Below are 20,109 nucleotides of genomic sequence, written 5' to 3' on the forward strand. Positions count from 1 at the left end.
ACAAATCCCCAAAAACAAGGTTTGGATTCATAAAATTCCATTGAAGTTCTCAATTTCTAACCCAAATAAATATTATAAATAAGCCACATGATTAAATGGTAATCAGCAACGTTTGACTCACAAAATTATTGCATACACGTGTTTTGAGGTTTCAAAAAACCTCTTTTCCAATTTAAATAATGAGGTTTTGGATGAAAAGAATTCGGGTAAAAGCTCACTATTTGCATTGAAAAAGAGATTTTCTAAAACCTGGAAACAAGTGTATGCAGTAATCTGCTAATTCTGTGCGACAAAACGTTGTTGATTATTATTTACTTTGCCGCACAAAAGTATTTGTTTATTTATTAAGCCACATGATTTTAGTAGTATGATTACAAAAAGAAAGGTCTAAGGTCTCTTCTTTTATTGTAGTGGCTCCGTGTCCAAATCCCATGGAGCCGGAGAGTAGCTTATTAAAAGACGCTAGATTGGCATCCACATCTTCTGAACCGGAAGGTGACCTTTCCCGCATATACTTGAACACCCGCGGTGAAAATGGATTAACAGGTGGCTGGGTGCCAAAAGTTGATGACCTACACCCGGTGCTAATGGTGGAGTTTCCACAGACTGTAATGCTGACATCTATATATATTCAGGGTAAGCTTTATTTGGGAGAAATAAGACTTGAGTTTATTTTTGTCGTGAGTCAAGGGAAATGTTTTCTTTCCTATATAAGAGAAAGAGTATATTCATCGGTCTATTTATGGAACTGCCCCATACTGTATTGAATAAAACACTTAGAAAATGTACCGCATTAGATGGCTTAAATGTTAAACTTGGACCATGGCGGTATTCGTATCTATAATTTACAGTGGGAAAATATGCAAAAAATAACATTGATGAATGTTTTTTTTCTTTTTCTCTTTTCTTTTTTTTTTTTTTTTTTTTTTTTCCAATCTTTGACGGACTATGTTTTTACACTAGTAACTGAAAATACTTTTCACCACAGTAAAAAATCGGCAATCATTGAACTTGTTTTGGTTCCGAAAACTTTTTCGCAAAAAAAAGTTCATTTTATGTTCAAAAAACTTCATTTGAAATTCATGAACGATAGAGTATTGTGAGATGAATCAGTTTAATGGGATTCTATGCATTCCCTGGAGTTCACTTAGTCGAAGAAAGTCGCAGTGGGACGAATCTATGAAATCATACAGACGCTGAAACCTTGATACAGTACATTTATTTAACATAAATGTTGATAATATTTTAAAATGTACGCTTTAAATGTGCAGAAAAAGAAAATGTTTTTAGTAAGCAAAATGGCCACTGTTAAATGCAAATAAAACTATTTTGTCTACCTTTTAGCTCTTTAATGATAGCGAGGCTACAACATAGCATTAACTAGCATAGGCATAGCTTTAATGTCTGGAAAAAGAAAATGTGTTTTGCAAACAAAATAACTACTGTTAAATGCAAATAAAACTATTGTGTCCACCTTGTTACGCGTTTGTTCTACGTTTGTGTTTGGAACAACTTTATCACTTAGAAACTATTGTAATGGATTGAGAATTGATAAATCATCGAATCTTTTACCTGATTCTACTATTCGCCAGGGGTACATCGAAGATGGGGGATTTGGGGATATGCATTCCTCTGAAACTCAGAAATTTCTCTTTTATGACCATAGAAAAAAAACTAAAACTAACCATGTCCCCTTCCAAAAAAATTTCTGGCTATGCCAATGGCCTTCTCAAAATTTGAAGAAAAAGTCATGCAAAATATTTTGATTGATTGCTATTTTTTATTACATAGTACTTTTTATAGGTAGAGGTGATAAAGAAAATTGGGTCAAAACACTTAGAGTAATTTCAAGTCCAGACAACTATACTTGGCTCCCAGTTTTTGGTCCCAACGGAAATGAGGTAACTACACTTTCTTTACTCTATGTTCTCATTGTTTTGAGTTTTAAAGCTCATGTAAAAAAGCCCTTGTAAAATGTATGTAATCTTACCGGGAAATCATGCACGTTGTGCAAAAAAATGAAAATTATAAAAATAAGTATACATATCAAAAGTGTGTAGTGAAGCATGTTTTTGATGCATAAATTATTTTCCCCGTCCCTCCGCTTTCGAAACATAAGGTCTTAAAGTCAAATAAAATTTTAAGGAAATTCGCCTAGCGAGTAATAGATTTTTCAGAAAACTGATCAAATTGTTTGTATCTTAATGTAAACGTACCTACAGCGATTAAGCAGTAATTTACCGCCCTTAAGCTAGAATTAAGGGAGAACAAAATGCAATATACCGACAGCCCAATTATGACTTACTGTTTCGTCTTTGTTGTGGACTTATCAGTCAGGAATAGTGCACAACCGATCTGGAGGCAGATGTCATCTCGTTGAAGCTGAGAGTGCTAACAAACTGGTAGATAAAGTAAAATTAGCTCACCAGCGAGAGTCCACAGCCATGGTGCGGATCAACTCGTAAATTGAAGGCAAAACAAAGGTATAAAGCACTAATCTACCTCCCTCAAGCCAGAACTTTAGCAGACCTACATGCAATTTACCGACAGCTCGGTTAACACATCCAAAGACTGCAGTTGCGTCCTTGTTGGCTCATCAACCTGGAATAGTGAATGAAAAATAATGATTCAGTGAAAGGTTTATTGAAAAATTATTGTTCTTCCTTTACGTACTGTAATTATTTTCAATTTGATCATTTTCAAAAGGTAAACTGTCTCGATTATTTCCCTTTGCTCTACATTCTCATACATACTTTTATGCTTTCCAATTTCATTATAACTCAATGTGTACAATAATTCTTACAATGAATAATTAAAATATTATTCCTTCAAATAAAAATGTAACTGCTGCTTTAGGTTTAAAATGCTTGATATTTAGTGCAAACGTCTATTTTAGCTGATTGATGGCAATGAGGATCAAAATAGTGTCGTTGGACATTACTTCAAGAAACCAGTAGAGACAAAATTTGTCAAAGTCATCCCTGAGAGTTGGCATCGCTGGCCGAGTTTCAGAATTGACTTACGTGGATGCCATACTCTGGAAGGTAATATATACGTATATAACAACGCGGAATTATTTTTTTTTTTTTTCGTCTTTTCTTCTAATAACGTTGAAATTAGAAGAAAATGCAAATGAAAAAACACAAAAATGTCAAAGTCATCATTTGACAAACACAAATTTGTTGAAAAATACAAAAACACACACACACACACATTTGTCCGAGTCATCTTTAGTCAAACGCAAATTTGTTAGAGGAAAAAGACAAAAAAAAATAGTTTTTCAAAGTCATCATTTGTCGAACACAAATTTATTAGAAGAAAAATACCAAAAAGAAAAAGACTGAATTTTAAGATTGACTTGTGTGAATGCCACCGTATGAGAGGCAATTACGTATATACGTATGGATATACGTATACAACAACTTTTTTTTTCCTGTTTTTTGTATTTTTCTTCTTATTTCAACGAACTGCTGATCTCAATCGAACATTAAAAGTGTTTCAGTTGTTGCTTGTACTAATTTAAATTTGGTTCAGTTAAAGTAATTTAGTCTCGCATACGGTGAAAATATCCTTCATTAAATTCAAAATCATGCACGTCGCTGTTTGTTTACAATGAGCGAGGCTTTGTTGCGACAACCTGGCTGGTGATCCGACGTTTTTGTAATGTTTTCAATGAAAAGTAGTTGTATCTAATTCATTGCTATTAATATATCAACTGGGCTTAATTTCTAACGGAATAAGTGCGGGAGCTCTATCGTTCATAAAACTTTTGTTCATGTTTGAACAGTCAAAATTCCGTTCAAAATATGAACAATATCATAAAATCTAAAATGAGTGCAGGAGCTGAATTCCCGAGAGCTCCCATGAAAATTAAGCTACTGGTTCCATTTTCTATCACACAAGCCCAAAATATTGAATTATTTGACATCATACTCGAGAAAATTGTGTAATTACGCTTACACTACCGAGTCACCGGCATAAAGTGTCTTGATGCAGTGAGTGGTTTGGTTACTTCTTTAACGAAATAGATAAAAATTATTTTGTCCAAAACTCCGTTAAGAGAACTTGAAGTACTACCAGTCTCCGCATTGACCAAGTTACATTTTTGGAAAGTAATAGAAGGCTGCAATAAGTGGGATTGCTAAAACAGAACTTGAGTCCGTCAACAGGAACATATAGCTGGGAGTAGCCTAGTGAATAGGGTGCTGAGCTTGAAATCACACAGTTCCGGGTGTGGAGTCCAACACCACCAAATACCTAAGGAATACCTGCGGAGTACTGTCCGTCCAACACTAGAAAAGCCCCCGCCGATTTGTCTGCGCCTGTCTACTACTATAACAACGAGGCGCGTCTCATTTTTCTAAGGGAAGCTTAATGTTGGAAAAACCCGTACGACTGCACAAAGGCGTGAAGACGAGTGGCGAAATGGCGCCAAAAAGCCTTCCTGCTAACCCTTGCAGAAAATGAACGAAGTCCGTTTCTATGACAGTAGACGGGCTCAGACTTACGGCGGGAGCTTTTCTCGTAAAGGACAGACAGTACGTGCTTGTTTGATCCGTGTGTTCGAAAGTTCCGTGGTCTTTCACTAGCAGTTACCATGGGTGCAAAGTTCGGGAAGACTTTCCACCTTCTCTCCGAAAAATTGTGGAAGTGGTACTTCCGTCAATCGAGTCTAAGACGGATTACGTTTCCTATTGCAGGCCACCATAGTGAGTAGTTGCTCTCTTATGCCTTAAGTCGTACTTCGCCGAGTGAAAAGACCTTCTGTTTCCTAAGGGGCCTTAGAACAACAGCAACCGAAACATATTCAGTGCTGAAATTCAATGTGAAACATGTAATGTCTTTGTTTTAGAAGATCTCTTCCTAACTCCTCCTGTTAATGGAGCGTCAAGGCTTCAGTAAACTAATCTCTTGCAACAGACTCAAGTATATTTCCAGCTAATGAAACAACAATAGCTTCAAAAATGAAACTTTCTTTGGATAGAAATCTGTAATATTTCATCCAAAATTACAGCTGGAAATTGCTAACATCTCAAAAATAGATATTATTTACAAACAATCCACGCAAGCAGATCTTGGAAGAGATGAAGTAAGAAAAAAGTAACAAAAGAATGGGGTCGTTTCCAAATTTTTAAAAGTATTTTTTTCTAAAAGAACATGCTTAAAAACATAGTATCTAACCATTTTTTAAATAATTTGTTCAAGTTTAATATTTTTAAAAAAATTACTTAAATCGTTGCGCTTTCATTGTTTACATTTCTTGCCGATGGCATCACAAATGATGAAATGCCATTCTGTGTTGCCATTCACACAGCAAAATATTTAATTCGCATCTTTACTCACGTGTATTGGCAACGATATGGTTGATAGCAAGTGTTGCAAATTATGCTAATTTCTTCAGATAGCGCTGCTACGCAAGTTTATATAGGAAAGCTTGCTTCGTCTTTTTGTTAGTTGTTGTTGTTATCATCGTAGCTCTGTTGTCCAGATAAGTGTTTTGGATAAAATAAAATAAAATAAAATAAAATATGGTTAAGCCAATAAGAGTCTGGTTTCTTTCAAATTTGAACAGCATCGTAAAATGATCAACAGGGGCCGTGGTAGCCTGATCGGTAAGGCATTGGACTCGGGACCGGAGGGCCTCGGGTTCGATCCTCGCTGGTCGAAGACCCACCGTCGTCATTAATGGGGACTGAGCGACGTTAAATATGCTCGTGGTCTCAATGTCCTCCAAGTGAAACGATACCTCTGGGGGTGCTAGTACTAGGTAGCTATTAGCTCCTGGGCTAGTTCAAAATTCTCACTAACTGTTCGATCCGGTGATGGTGCTGCCATCTATCGGTATATAAAATAATAGAGGCAAGGCACATAGTATGCAGTCCTCGACATCAAAAATACAGTTGAAGTCAGTTGTGACTCTTGAATAGAATAGAATAGAAATGATCAACAAATTTTGGTGCATCGAGCCGAAAAAAATTGCTATCTGCTATCGCATTGGTGGAGTGAGTATTAGGGTGGTCACAAGGTACATGGGGCAAAACTTTTTTCCACTAATCTTTTGCGGCACCCCGTAAAATGTGCCAATAGACTAGAAAATGTGATTTGAAAAGTTTCAAGTCATTTCGATGATATTAACACGTGCCGCAAAGAGGCTAAAGTTACGAAAAATTGCAATTTTTAGCAAAAAATCGTAGTTTTTCATCTGTAAAACCAAAACAATTCATTCTAGAAACTTCGTTCTGGTTTCATTTTATAGGGAATTTTATTCTCTTTAAGTCTAAATTTATTTAAATTCTTGTAAAAATTGATCGAACATTATTCAGGAATTTCCAAGTCAGGTCCTAGCTAATATTCTCAAAATCGCTTAAAAAGAATGACTTATTAAAAAATAAATTGTATTAGTTCTTTTAGTTAATGGTTGTAATCAACTTCCAATACAAAGTAGTCAGAGCAAAAACAGCAATATTATCAGAAATGTATACAGTGAAACCCCGTTACAACGAATACCGATACAACGAAATATCCGATTTAGCAAAAGAAAGTTTCAGTCCTGATTCGATTTCCATTACGTTGCTTGAATTTCATTACTATTAAAACCTCGTTACAACTAAAAGTTCTGGTAATTCGGAGTTCGGTGTAACAGGATTTCACTGTACAAAAACTCAAAGCTAAAACAAACAACTGCGTATGAAATTAGCTGCAGAGGCCATAAATACGGAACGTTGCTTTATTCCTCGGTGGTAAAACCTAAACAATAGATTAAAAATCCCGGTCTTGTAATCGCTTTCGGTCCCCTAGAGAAAGGAAAATTTACGGTTCCCAGGAAAGTGGTCCGTGTTCTTAAACGGGGACTTGTTAGGACTACTGCAGTGCGAAACTGCGTTTTGTGAGTACAATTGTTCCAGAAAAAGTTATTGTATTTAGCAAATCTCTATCACATTTTAGAAGTTGGTTTAAAAGAAGATTTGATTTGCAAAATAGGTACGTCCACTAGTCCTCAACCAGATATTTTTCAAGAATTTCAGGATGAATGGTATAGATAAGAAGCAATCCAAAGCAAATATAGAAGATTAAAAACAAAATAAGCAATCCTGGTGAAATTTCAAGCTTTCTTTTTCAGAAATAAAATCAGTAGCAGCCTAGGGATGACTACAAGCAATTCATTCAACTTTACCTAACTTGTTTAGGGAGTCTTTCTCCAAACGACGTTACTTTTTGAGTACCTGGCGCTATTCATCGCACCAGATGAATGAAAACGACCTTATGAGATAGTGAAAAGCAAAGGGATGTAAGTGGACTTTTTAAAGTTATTAAATAAAACGTGTTTAGAGTTCAGATCCTAGGCTTTCATTAAACTTTTTTTTCTAAATCATGCTATATAACAGCCCTTACCAGAGCTGCTAGTACCATTTTTTGCCCCTAAGCAGTGTAGAGGTTCCCCTATTATTTGTATGATTATCTCCAAAACTTTAATTCTGTCAATTGCATCCTTTTGCTTCTCAGTGCTTCATATACTCTTTAAAAACATATCTTTTCATGGATCAGGTTTCCTTAATCGATTTAGAGATAAAAGATATTGAAGATATTTGGTTGTTTATCATCGATATTTACGGAAAAGTATGGTAACAAGGGAGGCTGCAAAATTAAAACCTGAAGTAGGAGATAATGAAGAGGATTGTGATGATAGGGATACAAAAGCACAGCTCAATCGGAAAGAAGCTTAGTTTATTGGACAAAGAAGTAGATTTTTTCATTTCTCCACCAACTATTTAAGAGATTCAATTTTTTTAAAGAGATTCGAAATCGATACAACGTTTTTAAATGCTGGTCTTGATGAATAGTGTAGAAATCAATATTATATTAAAACTAAAAAGATAGTAAACACTTTAAGGGTTGTCAATGTCACAGCTAAAAGAGTTGTAAAACTAATTTCTAACTAACATGTTTCTATTACAAGTTATGTCTGAATTCAGGCACATTTTTCCACATTCATCAAAATCTACCATATCGAAGCCATTACCACTTTAATCTGTCAGTGAAAAGTAATAACATAATGATGTATGTCTTTTCAGTGTATATAATTTAACAGTGTAAGTAATAAAATGCATTTTTTTTTTTTTTTTTTTTTTTTTTTTTTTGTAGTTTAAACTTTTTGCTTTCTCTTCTAAACAGCTTATTTTTTACTTTAAAGCAGCAATTTGTTGCATTTAATTTTTAAAATACCTCCAAATGAAGCCTTTTTAATGGATAAATTAAAATTAACAAGCAGCAAATAAATGTAATTGAATATTGTAATGCTTTTAGGTCTTTGCGTGAAAATTCCTTATTGATGATATCTTCAATGACCTGACCTGAATAATGCCAAGAACCATTCTGTAACTTTTATTTAAAACAAATAGATGAAACATCTCATCAATGAATAAAATTTCCTATAAAATGAGACCAGAACGAAGTTTTTAGGATGAAAAGTTTTGGTTTTAAAGAGGAAAAACTACGATTTTTTGCTAAAAATCGCTATTTTTCGTAACTTTAGCCTCTTTGCGGCACGTGTTAATATTATCCGATTAAGCTGAAACTTTGCAAATCATGTTTTCTAGCCCATTGGCACATTTTAGGGGGGTGCCGCTGAAGAAATTTAAAAATTGATTTTTTGTGATCAATCTAGTGAGTATTTAACAATTGGTTTGAAAATCGTAGGTTGTAATTTTAGTTGGGTTTAAAATGGCAGAAGGGGGAAAAGATCATACAAATATTGTTGCTGAAGCAGATAATGTTGAAAGGTTGAAAAGAAGGAGAATTAGTCAGCGAGGGCAAGTTACTAGGCTAATGGGAAATATAGAGGCTTGTTTGGATAATCCGAATATATGTTTGGATGTGTGTCAAGCATTATTAGAACAACTATTGATAAAAGATGAAATTTTAACTGGTTTAGATGTTGAATTAGAAAATAGTTTAGAATTAGACGAAATTGATTCTGAAATACAACGTATTGATGAATATAAAGAAAAAATAATTATCGTTAAAATCAAGTTGCAAAATAAAATTAAATCCTTTACAAATACGAACGATACAGTTAATTTGAGAAATAGTAGTTCAGAGCCACGAATTTTGCCTAAATTACCGAAATTAACAATTGCAAAGTACTATGGTGATCCGGCAAATTATTTAGATTTTTGGAATCAGTACGAAAGTTCAATTCACAACAATCCGTCTGTCTCGGATGTTGATAAATTCTCGTATTAAATCTTTGTTAGGCGGAAGAGCACTTGCTTGTATCAAAGGATTCGCATTTTCGAGTGAAAATTACAAAGAAACGATTAAACTGATTAATAGTACTTTCGGACAAAAAGATGTCTTAATTAGTGCGCATACTTCTAATTTATCAAATTTAAGTCAGGTAAAAAACTCGAACAATTTAGCAGGATTGCGTAATTTGTATTTCGAATGCCAAACGCAAATCCGATCCCTTGAGTCTAGGAATCAAATTGGACAGTTATAGTACGCTTTTATCAACTATTGTAATGAAACTTTTTCCTTTGGAATTTAGCATTAGAATTCAGCAAAAATCACCCAGAGAGTAGTCATTCTTTGGATGAGTTAATGTTATTTTTGTATACTGCAATAAATGCTAGGGAGAAAACTTCTCACATTAGCCCTTCAGAATCTAGTGCTTATAGTAAGGGAAGCAAACGAAATTTTTCGTCGAAACAATACGGTGTAGATAAGTTTCAAAGCAACGGCTCTTCAGCTACGGAATTGGCTGTTTCGACAGAATCTGATACTTGTGTCTTTTGTAACGTTTCAAATCATAAATCGGAGCAATGCAGCTCACTAACATTGGATGAAAAAAAGCAATAGGTTGATTACCTCAAATCGATGTTTCTTATGTTTGCAAAAAGGTTGCCGAATTAGATTTTGTAAAAGCGGGAAAGTTTGCACGTTGTGTAGGAAACGTCATAATCAAGCTATTTGTTTCAAACAAGAAAATAAGAGGGTAGGTCAAAATGAAAATAAAATTCGTAGTGCTAACAAATCCGAAGTAATTGTAAATAGTAGCGAGACTATTTCTAATTATATAGCGAATAAACACAAGCAAGGTGTATTATTGCAATGTGTTAAAACAGAAATAATCGGGAAAGATTCTTCTGAAGTAATTTTTGGTATTTTCGATAATGGTTCTGAAAAATCTTTCATTTGCAAAAATATTGCAATGAAATTAGGTTTAAAAGTGTTAGGTACAGAAAACTTAAGCATATTTTCATTCGGATGTAGTATTCCAAAGCAACAAGTTTGCAAAAGAGTCGAAGTGAATTTAAAGAATTTAGTAGATGGGTCTAGATGTAGTATTGAAGCATTAGAAATCGATGAAATCTCGAAGGGATAAGTTTGCCTAATGAAAATATATAGGAAGATTAAAACTCGATGGGTTACACTTTAACACACAGTGTGGATGATCTAACGTGTAATAAGAAAGTATCGCTGCTTATAGGAGTAGATAATTATTGGAATTTAGTTCATAAAACTGAGCGATTAAATTAGTCTTTGGTGGCGATAGAAACAGCCTTAGGTTGGTCTGTACGGGGAAATTTAGACAGTAGTACATTAACTTCAGTGAATTTAGTCCTTCATTCAGATGATTCTATTTCGTCTGAATTGAAACGATTTTGGGAATTGGAAAGTTTAGGGATACGGGAAATGAAAGCGAATGTTCTTGATGTTAGGGAAAAGGAAATCTTGAATGATTTCAGTAATTCTATTCAATTTTCAAATGGGAGATATTGTGTGGAGTTGCCGTGGAAACCAGGAATGAAGGAAAAATTAGCCGATAATAAGGAAAATGCAGTTAGGCGTTTTCAGGGGTTGATTAAAAGGTTTGGAAATAGTCCTCCATTTTTTGAAACTTATAAGGGAGTGATTGATAGCTATCTTGGAGAAGGTATAGTCGCAGTTCCGTCATTAGATAGGCTGTCATCTAATCAGGGATTTAACTTGCCTCACCATGCGGTAATTCGTGAAGACAAATCTAAGACACGTTTGCGAATTGTGTTCGATGGCTCTGCTCATGAGGATAGACAGTTTTCACTAAATGAATGTCTTTTCAAAGGACTCAATTTATATCCAAGTCTTTTTGAGCTGTTGCTAAAATTTAGGCAAAGTAGAATCGCATTTACTGCTGATATAAAACAAGCATTTCTACAAATTGAGATATCCGATTCGGACAGAGATTTTACTCGATTTGTTTGGAAGAATGATTTAAAATCAGAAGAAATGACTGTGCTTCATTTTAATCGCATTTCATTTGGACTAAAACCCAGTGCGTACCTCCTATCTGCAACCCTGAAATATCATTTTGAGAGGCTTCGTGAACAACATCCTAGCACTTGCGAACTATTGTTAAGCTCCATGTACGTTGATGACCTGATTGGGGGTCGTGAAGAAGTAAAAGAAGCTTTGCAGACTTGTATTGAAAGCATAAAAATTCTGAAAGAAGCTGGCATGGTGCCTTGCAAATGGAAGACTAATTCACGCGAATTAATTTCTCTGATGAAAGAAAACAATATTGACTGTGAACAATCCGACATTAGACTCCAGCAGTATGATTCTTCTTCGAAGGTGCTGGGTCTTATTTAGGATCCAGGAGAAGATGTTTTCAGGTTCTGTATGAAAGAGCTATCTCGAATTCTAACCTACCATATCAGCACAAAGCGGTTCGTTTTGCAAGTGATGGGTCGTATTTACGATCCTATTGGATTTCTCGCACCTTATATCATCATCGTGAAGTGTCATTCTTCAAGAAATTTGGAGTTCCGGTGTTGATTGGGACGAAGAGCTGCCGAAACCATTGGACCACAGGTGGCAGATGTGGTGCGATGAAGTTGAGAACTTGAACAGTGTAAAGATACCCAGATGTTATCTGTATGAGTTAAAAACTGATAATTTTTTAAATTTTGAAATTCATTCTTTTTCAGATGCATCTGTTTCTGCTTATGGTACTGTATTATATTTACGTGCCGTTGCACAAGATGGTAGAATTGTTACTAGTTTTATTTGTTTTAAAAGTAGAGTAGCACCCCTTAAATCCCTTACATTACCACGATTAGAATTAATGGGTGGATTATTGTCAGCAAGATTAGTAAAGCAAGTAAGTGATTGCTTAAAATTTAATACAAAATGTTTTTATTGGACAGACTCTAATATAACACTTTGTTGGGTCAAAAGTAATTCTTGTAAATATAAGCAATTTGTAAAAAATAGGGTTGAAGAAATTCAAACGTTAAGTGATACTACACTTGTGTGCAAAAATTAAGGACGAGACGGTTTTTTCAATATAACTTTGTACAAAAGCTTTCCAAATCAACACATTTAATACCGTAAGATCCCCAATACGTAAGGACATGTGTAATGTAAGCAACACTTACTAAAAGAGAAATCAGAGGGATAAAAAGAAGCTTTATTGAAAAATTAGCATGGAGCGCAATGCGACTGAAAGCCGAAACATCCCTGTGATGGGTGTCCACTGTCCAGCAAGAAACATCCGGTCTTTAGTAGGGGATATGATCTCTCCCGACTGCTAGGCAGGTTGCATAGCGTCTGCCCATGCTGAGAATGAGGGTGTCAATGAGTTGTTGAGTCATTGCTGCCCATTCGTCTTGCAGCGCCAATCGAAGCTCCCGAATCGTTACTGGTGGTAAGGTACGAGCTGCCAAGCGTCTGCCTAGAAAATCCCATACATGCGATGGGATTGAGATCCGGAGATTGTGCCGGCCAATCCATACGTTCAATATCCTCTCTCTCTAAGAGCTGTTCGGCAGCTACTGTGCGATGACATGGTGCATTGTCGTCCATGAAAAGGGACTGCGGACCCATAGTGCCTCTAAAAAGACGCACATATGGAAGAAGAATCTCGTTACAATAACGGATCCCGTTGGCTGAACCTGCGTCGAAGATGTGAAGGTCTGTACGACTACCAAGCATGATGCCTCCCCAAACGAGAACACCGGGACCTCCATACCTGTCCCTTTCAATGATGTTCGAGGGAAGATTGCGACTTCCCCGCTCTCTACAGATGAGTATGCGATGAGAATCGCTACTCAGACTGAATCTGCTCTCATCTGTAAAGAGTACTCGTCCCCATTCATTGTCTCTCCAATTCCGGTGTTCCCGGCACCACAGAGAACGCCTTCTCTGATGGGCAGGCGTTAGAGGTACACACCGTATGGGGCGTCGTGCAAACAGAACACCACCGTGCAGTCTTCTGGCCACGGTAAAACCTTATATCGGTCTTCCAGTCGCCTGTGTCGTGGGTCTAGCGATTTCTCCCGCTGTCTGCCGTCTGTTTCTTCTGGCCTGTAAAACAATATACCGGTCATCTGCGGGTGTGGTTCCTCGTGGACGACCACTATTGAACCCCCGGATAGCTGTTCCTGTAGTTTGAAATTGTCTCAAAAGTCGTGAAACGATGCTGTGAGCGATTCCGAACTCTGCAGCCACACTTGTCACACTGCGGCCTTCCTCCAACTTCCCAATGATTCGATCTCAGGTAAAAGCATCCAGTTGTCGTCTAACAGATTGATTATTCGCCATTTCTCGCTGAGGCAGCAACTCGGTGTGATTTTAACTGCTATACGGCGTGCAATCTCTTTGCCAGAAATACTGATCTTACACCGCTTTATACTACTCAGACACTCCCCCATTACGTCTGCCTGCATATCTGCGCATGTGCTACCGAACATCACCTTACTTAATCTCCTGATTGGTCTTTCTGTCCGCTCTGCCTCTTCGTTCAGCTGATATGCTAATTTTTCAACTTCGTCCTTAATTTTTGCATACCAGTGTAGTATGTGGTTCCATTGCCCTGGTAAACAAAATCCCAGCGATATAGTTAGCAGGGGCATGTATTTAGCAGACCTGGCAAAAAAAACGTTTGTGGTGGAACGGACCACCATGGTTACGAATACCAGCTGAGTGTTGGCCAAACATGAGTACAGAAGTCAAACATGATGTCGGAGATCTTGAGTGTTGTAAAGAGTTTGCAAGTACTGTACAAAATAGTTGTGTTGTAAATCCTCCTAAATATTTATTAGATTTAAATAAGTATAGTAGTTTGACAAAAGTGTTAAGAATAACTGTGTTTGTTAAACGATTTATTGCTAAATTGAAAAAACATGTATCAAATACAGGACCTTTTTCTGCAGTTGAAGTGAAAGACGCAGAAGATTCCTGGATTAAGTTTGAACAAAATGTTGTCTATTCTTCGGAATTACAATGCATTAAAAATGATAAGCAAATTCCTAAAACTTCTAGTCTTTTTAAATTAGCTCCCTTTTTAGATGAAAATAATATTCTACGCGTAAAGGGTAGACTGGAAGAAAGTCAGTATTCGATAGATGAAATTCATCCTATAATTTTACCAAAACAATCTAAATTAACTGAATTGTTAATTATTAGGGAGCACAACAAGATATTTTATGGTGGGGTGTCTGCTACCCTTGCCAGAATTAGACGTAAATTTTGGATTCCGAAGGGTAGACAAATTGTAAAAAAGATTATAGGGAGATGTTTAATTTGTAAAAGTTACTCCTTAAAACCGGCAAAAAATATAACGGCGCAACTGCGGCAAAATCGAATAATTGATACTCCTCCCTTCAGTGTGACTGGGGTGGATTTCACTGGTCCAGTTTTTCTTAAATCTGAAAAAGGTAGCCCTCAGAAATCTTACATAGCTTTATTTACTTGTAGTGTAACAACGGCAATTCACCTTGAATTAATCACGAATATGACTACGAAAAGTTTTATTTTAGCATTAAAGAGATTTATAGCTAGAAGGGATAGTTGTAAATTTCTAATTTCTGATAACGCGAAGACTTTTAAAAACACAAATGACATTTTAAAAGCGTTTTCTAGAATTGTAATAGCTAATGAAGTTAAAGATTTTATTGCATTAGAAGGCATAACATGGCAATTCATGGCCTCTCATGATCCATGGTGGGTTGGATTTTATGAAAGGTTAATGAAAAGTGTCAAAGACCCATTCAACTGCTGTATCCTTTTGAAGTTTAAGTTTGTTCAATTATATTAATTTATCATGTTCGTAAATTTATTCTATTATTTGAAGTATTAACAAAATTTTTTAAATTGGATACTGTTTGTTGATTTAATATGAACATTTTAATTCTATTTATAAGTTTGTAAAATTTAAGTTTGCAACATATTCAATTAGAATTAATATTTCGGTTATTATTTGAACTTTTATGTGTACAGGTGGGGTGTGTTGCAAATTATGCTAATTTCTTCAGTTGGCGCTGCTACGCAGCTATATAAGAAAGTTTGCTTCGTCTTTTTGTTGGTTGTTGTTGTTATCGTAGTTCTGTTGTCCAGATAAGTGTTTTGGATAAAATAAAATAAAATATGGTTAAGCCAATAAGAGTCTGGTTTCTTGCAAATTTGAACTGCATCGTAAAATTATCAACAGTGGAGCGCAATTTAAACTCTCTTCTTGATTTGTGACGTCATCAAGACCACGCCTTGTTTGCAAAATCGCACATTTTAAAAAATTAATTAAAAAATTAAAAAACAACTATTGGAAAAATGAAAGAATTTTCTGGGGCTATTTTATTTTTTTTGCTTATTCTATCAATTTCAGTGACTAGAAGTACTACTTCTAGGAACTACTTCTTGATTGAAGGAAACAACCCCATTGCTGTAAAACGCAGACCCCAAAGTACTGGAGCGGATGAAGCACTCAAGAATAAACTTTCATGTCTTTAAACCTTACTCAAAATAGCATTTAAAAGTCATTCACTTACGTTTTAGTTAATACGCTTAGAAGATTGCATAATTTATTGATAGAAAATCTCAGATCCAATGAAGAAGACCGGTTTCCTTTTTAAGCCAATCGTATTTATTTTTCAAACACTTACTTATTGTTTTTTAATTTTGTAACTTTAATACTTAGTAAAGTGTATTATGAAAAAAAATATTTATATTGAAGTGGTAATGTAATAAAAAAATTTTGGAAAAAAATAGAACCGACTTCAAAATTACCCTAAAAAGGGAAAAATAATTTTTATTCTTTAATCACCATCGATAATACTTTTAAACATAATTTTTGAAGTTGACGCAAAAAGTAAAATCCAGTGTAACTATGCTTCGTTCATATTTTTTTCAGAAAATCATAAAAGTTAGGAACGAAACATTTATATCGTTACTCAAATATGCTGTTATCAATGCTTAATGTGTGTGGTAGTGAAGAAACTTGGCCTGGTTAAATTTATGGTTGTAGTTGAGTTATGGCTGTGAATGATTTTATCTATCGTTTTTGCGCCAACTTCAAAAATTATGTTTCAAAGTATTATCGATGGTGATTAAAGAATAAAATTATTTTTCCCTTTTTAGAGCAATTTTGAAGTCGGTTCTATTTTTTTCCAAAATTTTTTTATTTCATTATTTTTAGTGTAAATGTAGATATTTCAGTAAAAGTAAGAAGTTACCATCACAAAACTTTACCTTATTTTTTTCATACAAATGCTCCATACTAAAAAAAAAACCTATAAGCAAGTCTTAAACTTTAAGCGATTGGCACTGAAAATTTATCTTTGTTCCTCTCTGGAATTCATTTGTGTGTTAATTTAATTACAACCATTTAAATATCCCTAACTAATTTGCATTTCACAGCATACCAGTTGCTTGTGATGTAGTCCTGTATAGTTGAGGCAAACATAACCTGGTAGTATTGTGAAGGCTCAGCAGATCCTGATCACTGCATCACCTCACTGCCAGGTTAGCTGTACCACCAGGCTTGGAGTCAATTACGGGGGAATGTTTTCGATTTCGATTAACACTGTTTTCTCTTCTGAACTACTTAGATCCTTTATTTTAAATCAACAATTTGTTGCATTTAATTTTTATAGTACTTCCAAATGAAGCTTTTTTAATGGATAAATTAAAATCAACAAAGAGCAAATAAATGTAATTGAATATTGTAATGCTTTTAGGTATTTGCATGAAAATTCCTTATTGATGATATCTTCCACGACCTGATATGAAAAATGTCAAGTACCGTTCTATAAATTTTGTTTAAAAAATGGATAAGATAACTAATCACGAGAATAAATTTTCCTATAAAATGAGACCAGAATGAAGATTCTAGGATGGAAAAGTTTTGGTTTTAAAAAAGAAAAACTGCAATTTTTTGCTAAAAATCACTGTTTTTTGTAACTTTAACCTCTTTGCGGCACGTGTTAATATTATCGGATTGAGCGGAAACTTTGCAAATCATGTTTTCTAGTCCATTGGCACATTTTAGGGGGGTGCCGCGAAAGAAATTCGAAAATCGATTTTTTGTGACCACCCTACTGTACAGGTATAGGCACATTCTTATTCAAATAGATACACAGTGCATATTGTTTTTGACTCGGCTGTTCATTATTATTTTGCCATTGCAGTAGTTCTGCCTTTACTGCTAAACTGCCCAACATTTTATAGCTTATTATTTCTGAAAATTGTGTGGTATATTTCAGCATTGTATTCTCAATTATTTAATATATTACCAGTTAATTTAATACGCAGTTATTTAAGAAAAAAAAGAACCTCATATGGGTCTTTATGCAGAAAAACTGCAATGTAATAAAATACTCAGAAAGTGTAACTAAAATACGGAACTAAACAAATGAAAATTTAAAAAAAAAAGGAATTAAATGCATTTAAGTGTAATTAATACTTCAAAGATGTCTGTTTTTTTTTTCCTCTCTCTCTCTCTCTCATTCTTTGAGAAGTAAAAAAATTCCAGCAATGCTAAACAATTGTTGAACTGGAGCAGATGACACAGAGGTGAAAAAATACTTGGGTAGTATTATTTTTAGCAAAAGGATACTTATGAGTGTTTGACCCCTACAACTCTTTTACAATTTTATGATCATTTGATAAGCTATTTGCATATGCTTTGATTTCATTTTTGAATCACTCACGTACTATATAAATTGCACTTTTACAAGTGCTAAAAGGTTTCAATTTAAAACTCATAAAAAATAAGATTGGACATAACATGTTTTGCTATGATTTCCACTTTTTTTTTCATAAAGCTTTTTTTTTTTTTTTTTTTTTTGCATAAATGAGTATTTTATAATGATATTTATACATCACAATTTTAATGCAACAGTGAAGTGCAATTTTTCTCACTTTAAAAATGTGGCTTAAAAGATAATTAAAGTTCAAAATTTGAATTAATTCCTTGATACAATAAAACGAAAACAAATTTTATAAAATCTGACAATGCAAACTTTTTACTTTCATACATACTCATTAATTAGAGATAATATCAGTTGTAAACATATAAACATACATTTAAGATGAGACTATGCGAGGATCTTATTCACCAGGGTTTAGATTAGATGTCATGTAGAAAAAAAATAAATGCAATACGTGTAAAGGCAAGAATACTTAAAGAATCACTGAAACATAAATGCGAATTCGGTTTTCTTTTGACAAAATCTTTTTTCAGTCATTCACTACTTTCTCATAAAAGTATAAAAAAACCAAAAGCTTTTTGTTGCGCAAAACTTAGTTGTACTTTCGATATCATTGTCCTTTTCTGCTAAAATACGATTTTGAGGCGGCGATGTGCTTCGCTTGATTGCCTAACATTGGCAGATGAAAGGGAAACTGATGAATGACCAATTGTAAGGATTTAAGAAGACATTTCCAAGAAGTCCTGAAATGCAAAAGCGCCCACAGGGTACTAATTGTACTAAACATTAAGATGGGGCTCGATTTATGATTCTCGTTTGCAAACAGGGACGAGTGGGGACGAGTAAAGCCCTCAAAGAGCTTTAGGGACGAGCACTGAATAGTCGTTTAAAGAAAGAAGTTGTTTTCAATGTTACTATTGAACTATGTTATCTTTCCATACATTAATAAAAGGGAGGCTTAAACGCTTTCTCTTTTAGAAAGTCAAGATTACACAATTACAAGGGGAAATTACGGATTATTTTACTTAGATTACAGTTGCGATTACACATGAAAATCCTGATTATGATTTTGATTACAATTACGGCAGTATCCCATCAACAGATTATGATTACACAAAAACGTAATCGATTACTCAGATTACGATTACGTAATCAGCGATTACTCCAAGCCTGTTTACCACCACTATGGAGCAATGACACTGAAGAAACTTGATGCTTGCTTTAGAGAAGCTTTTATTCAAAATTATCATTACAATTACTATTAATGTTACTGTTATGTGGCACCGAACTTTTATAACAATGGATTTCATATTTAATCATTTAATAGGGAAATTGCATGAAATTTACTGTTTTTTGCCCATAACTTTTTTCTAAAGAACAAATATGGTCAAACAAAGTAATGGGACCTAAGTTGAGCCATCCCCTATCCATTAAAAAAAGAATCATCAAAATCGGTTCACTAGGTGAGACGCTGTGAGTGGACAAACAAACAAAAAAAACATACATACGGTATGAACTGATAACCGCCTCCTTTTTGAAGTCGGTTAAAAAGGAGGTAAATACGTTACAGTATTTTTGCTTAGATGAACCATTGATACTAAACTTCTGTTGTACATACATTTATGCAGGTATATCAACTGCAGAACAACCTTATTTATCCGGACTAATAGGGAATAAAACCAATTTGGATTAACGAAAATCCGGGTGATATGGCTAATAAGCAAAGTGTAATCTCATTTAGACAGACTTAATTTTTATTGCAGCAAAAAGCAATTATTTGTAACGAAATTGCATATTATCGTTTCGCGCAAACACTTTATTATTTACTAGTGGTACCCGCACGGCTTTGCCCGTAGTTGAAAGTTAAAAGGTCATTCGATTTGCCTGTATATTTACAATAATGGATGACGAATTTCTCGCCAATTGGCTATGTTCATTCCCTCTCCCATTCCACGTCATGATAATTTCGTAATTTACTCGTCCATCTTATGATAATTTTGCTCCGGAAAATGTTCCAAAAATTGAAATAGAAAAAGAACAAAATCGAATTTTCGAAAAATCGCTTCGAGGTGCACACCCCCATGCTACAAACTAACTTTGTGCCAAATTTCATGAAAATCGGCCGAACGGTCAAGGCGCTATG

At 34.7% G+C, this 20,109-nt stretch overlaps 1 protein-coding gene across 1 annotated transcript in view; it reads left to right on the top strand.

The window, feature by feature from the left end:
• Positions 1-20,109, top strand: part of LOC129223130 (uncharacterized) — a 408,522-nt gene that overhangs the window by 307,440 nt on the left and 80,973 nt on the right. Inside the window, exons 60-62 of the mRNA XM_054857696.1 lie at positions 412-636; positions 1,804-1,901; positions 2,897-3,044. Of these exons, the coding sequence (XP_054713671.1) occupies positions 412-636; positions 1,804-1,901; positions 2,897-3,044 (471 nt within the window). The remainder of the gene's footprint in view (positions 1-411; positions 637-1,803; positions 1,902-2,896; positions 3,045-20,109) is intronic.

The sequence above is a fragment of the Uloborus diversus genome, chromosome 5 (genome assembly GCF_026930045.1).
Source record: "Uloborus diversus isolate 005 chromosome 5, Udiv.v.3.1, whole genome shotgun sequence".
Taxonomy (NCBI): domain Eukaryota; kingdom Metazoa; phylum Arthropoda; class Arachnida; order Araneae; family Uloboridae; genus Uloborus; species Uloborus diversus.